Source organism: Coturnix japonica, unplaced genomic scaffold, assembly GCF_001577835.2.
Source record: "Coturnix japonica isolate 7356 unplaced genomic scaffold, Coturnix japonica 2.1 chrUnrandom535, whole genome shotgun sequence".
In the NCBI taxonomy this organism is placed as follows: Eukaryota; Metazoa; Chordata; class Aves; order Galliformes; family Phasianidae; genus Coturnix; species Coturnix japonica.
This window is the reverse complement of record NW_015439918.1, coordinates 37458-39920: the sequence shown is the minus strand read 5'-3', so window position 1 is coordinate 39920 and position 2463 is coordinate 37458. Positions and strand designations below refer to the sequence as shown.

Genomic DNA, 2463 nt, shown 5'->3' with positions numbered 1-2463 from the left:
GTCTAAGCCCCGCCCCCTTTCCAACATGGCCGCCATTCATTTAAGCCCCGCCCCCTTTCCAACATGGCCGCCGCTCCCCGTCTAAGCCCCGCCTCCTTTCCAACATGGCCGCCACTCCCTGCATAAGCCCCGCCCCCTTTCCAACATGGCTGTCAATCAATGTTCTTCTGACCAATAGGAAGCGCAGCCCAACGGGGGGCGGAGCCTCCCCACCATCCAATCCCGGATTGGCCCCGCCCACTTCCTATTTGAGCACGGTGAGTGGAGGAAGGACGACAACATGGCCGCCACCAGCAGGGGGGGGGGTGGGAGACGCCATTTTGAGGGTGGCAGCCATCTTGGGATGGTGGCAGCCATCTTGGGGTTGGGAGCAGCCATCTTGGAGGGGGGGAGAAGCCATCTTGAAGGGAGGGAGCCGCCATTTTGAGGGTGGCATCCATCTTGGATGGTGGCAGCCATCTTGGGGGTGGGAGGATCCATCTTGAAGGGAGGGAACTGCCATCTTGGCTTTGTGAGCAGCCATCTTGGGGGTGGAAGCCATTTTAGTCGTGGCAGCCATCTTGAATGGTGGGAGGCGCCATCTTGGGGGGTGGGAGCGGCCATCTTGGTGGTGGCAGCCATCTTAGGGGGGGAGATGGGAAGAGGTGGCAGCCATCTTGGGAGTGGCAGCCGCCATCTTGGCAGTGGTGGCAGCCATCTTGGGGATGGGGGAGATGGGAGGAAGTGTCAGTCATCTTGGGAGTGGGAGCCGCCATCTTGAAGGGGGATATTGGCAGCCATCTTGGGACTGGTGGCAGTCATCTTGGCGGTGGCAGCCATCTTGGGAGTGGGAGCCGCCATCTTGGGGAGGATAGGGGGTGGTGTCGCCATCTTAGGAGTGGCAGCCATCTTGGAAATGGCAGCCGCCATCTTGGTGGTGGAAGCCGCCATCTTGGAGGGAGGGAGCCGCCATCTTGGGGTGGGAGCTGCCATGTTGGGGGGGGGGAATGGGGGGACGGTGGGAGCCATCTTGGCAGTGGCAGCCATCTTGGGGAGGGGGGAGATGGGAAGAGGTGGCGGCCATGTTGGGAGTGGGAGCCGCCATATTGAAGGGGGATAGTGGCAGCCATCTTGGGAGTGGGAGCAGCCATCTTGGGGAGGATAGGGGGTGTGTCGCCATCTTAGGAGTGGCCGCCATCATGGAAATGGCAGCTGCCATCTTGGTGGTGGAAGCCGCCATCTTGAAGGGAGGGAGCCGCCATCTTGGGGGTGGGAGAAGCCATCTTGAAGGGAGGGAGCCGCCATTTTGAGGGTGGCAGCCATCTTGGGATGGTGGCAGCCATCTTGAATGGTGGGAGCCGCCATCTTGGATGTGGGGGCAGCCATCTTAAATGAAGGGAGACACCATCTTGGTGGTGGCAGCCGTCTTGGAGGTGGGAGTGGCCATCTTGGGGGGTGGGAGCAGCCATCTTGGAGGGGGAGCTGCCATCTTGAATGGAGGGAGCCGCCATCTTGGGGGTGGGAGGAGCCATTTAGGGGGGGAGATGGGAAGAGGTGGCAGCCAATCTGGTGATGGCAGCCATCTTGGGAGTGGCAGCCGCCATCTTGGTGGTGGTGGCAGCCATCTTGGGGGGGGGACATGGGAAGAGGTGGCAGCCATCTTGGGAGTGGAGGCAGCCATCTTGGAAGTGGGAGCAGCCATGTTGGAATAGCGGGTAGCCATATTGGGTGTGTGTGTGTGTGTGGGGGGGGGATGTCTTCTCTTGACCTCTGACCTTCGACCCTAAGCTGACCTCTGCCCTTTGCCCTCGTCAGCTGGGCTCCCCCCCCTACAGCCCGTTCCCCAGCGATTACTTGGCCCCCCCCGAGCGGCCGCGAGGACCCACACGGCGCAACAAGGGAGCCAGACGGATACAGGTAACACGTGGGGCTGACCCATAGGGCATCAGTCTGCCCCATAGAGCATCATTCGGCCCCATAGAGCATCATTCTGACCCATAGAACCTCATTCTGACCCATAGATCTTCATTGGGACCCATATGTCTTCATTCTGCCCCATAGATCCTCATTGGGACACATATGTCCTCATTCTGCCCCATAGATCCTCATTCTGACCCATAGAACCTCATCCTGCCCCGTAGATCATCATTCTGCCCCATAGATCCTCATTCTGACCCATAGATCCTCATTCTGCCCCATAGATCCTCATTCTGCCCCATAGATCTTCATTGGGCCCCATAGATCTTCATCCTGACTCCATAGGTTCTCATTCTGCCCCATAGATCTTCATTGGGACCCATATGTCCTCATTCTGCCCCATAGATCATCATTGGGACCCATAGATCATCATTGGGCCCCGTAGATCCTCATTCTGACCCCATAGATCCACATTCTGCCCCATAGATTCACATCCTGACCCCATAGATCCATATTCTGCCCCTTAGATCCTCATTATGCCCCATAGAACCTCATCCTGCCCCGTAG

At 58.8% G+C, this 2463-nt stretch overlaps 1 protein-coding gene across 4 annotated transcripts in view; it reads left to right on the top strand.

Moving 5' to 3' along the window:
- Positions 1-2463, top strand: part of INO80E (INO80 complex subunit E) — a 27178-nt gene that overhangs the window by 19000 nt on the left and 5715 nt on the right. For all 4 annotated transcript variants that reach the window (XM_015850792.2, XM_015850794.2, XM_015850793.2 and 1 more), the window contains exons 5-6: positions 179-257; positions 1795-1896. In XM_015850792.2, coding sequence (XP_015706278.1) covers positions 179-257; positions 1795-1896 — 181 coding nt within the window. The remainder of the gene's footprint in view (positions 1-178; positions 258-1794; positions 1897-2463) is intronic.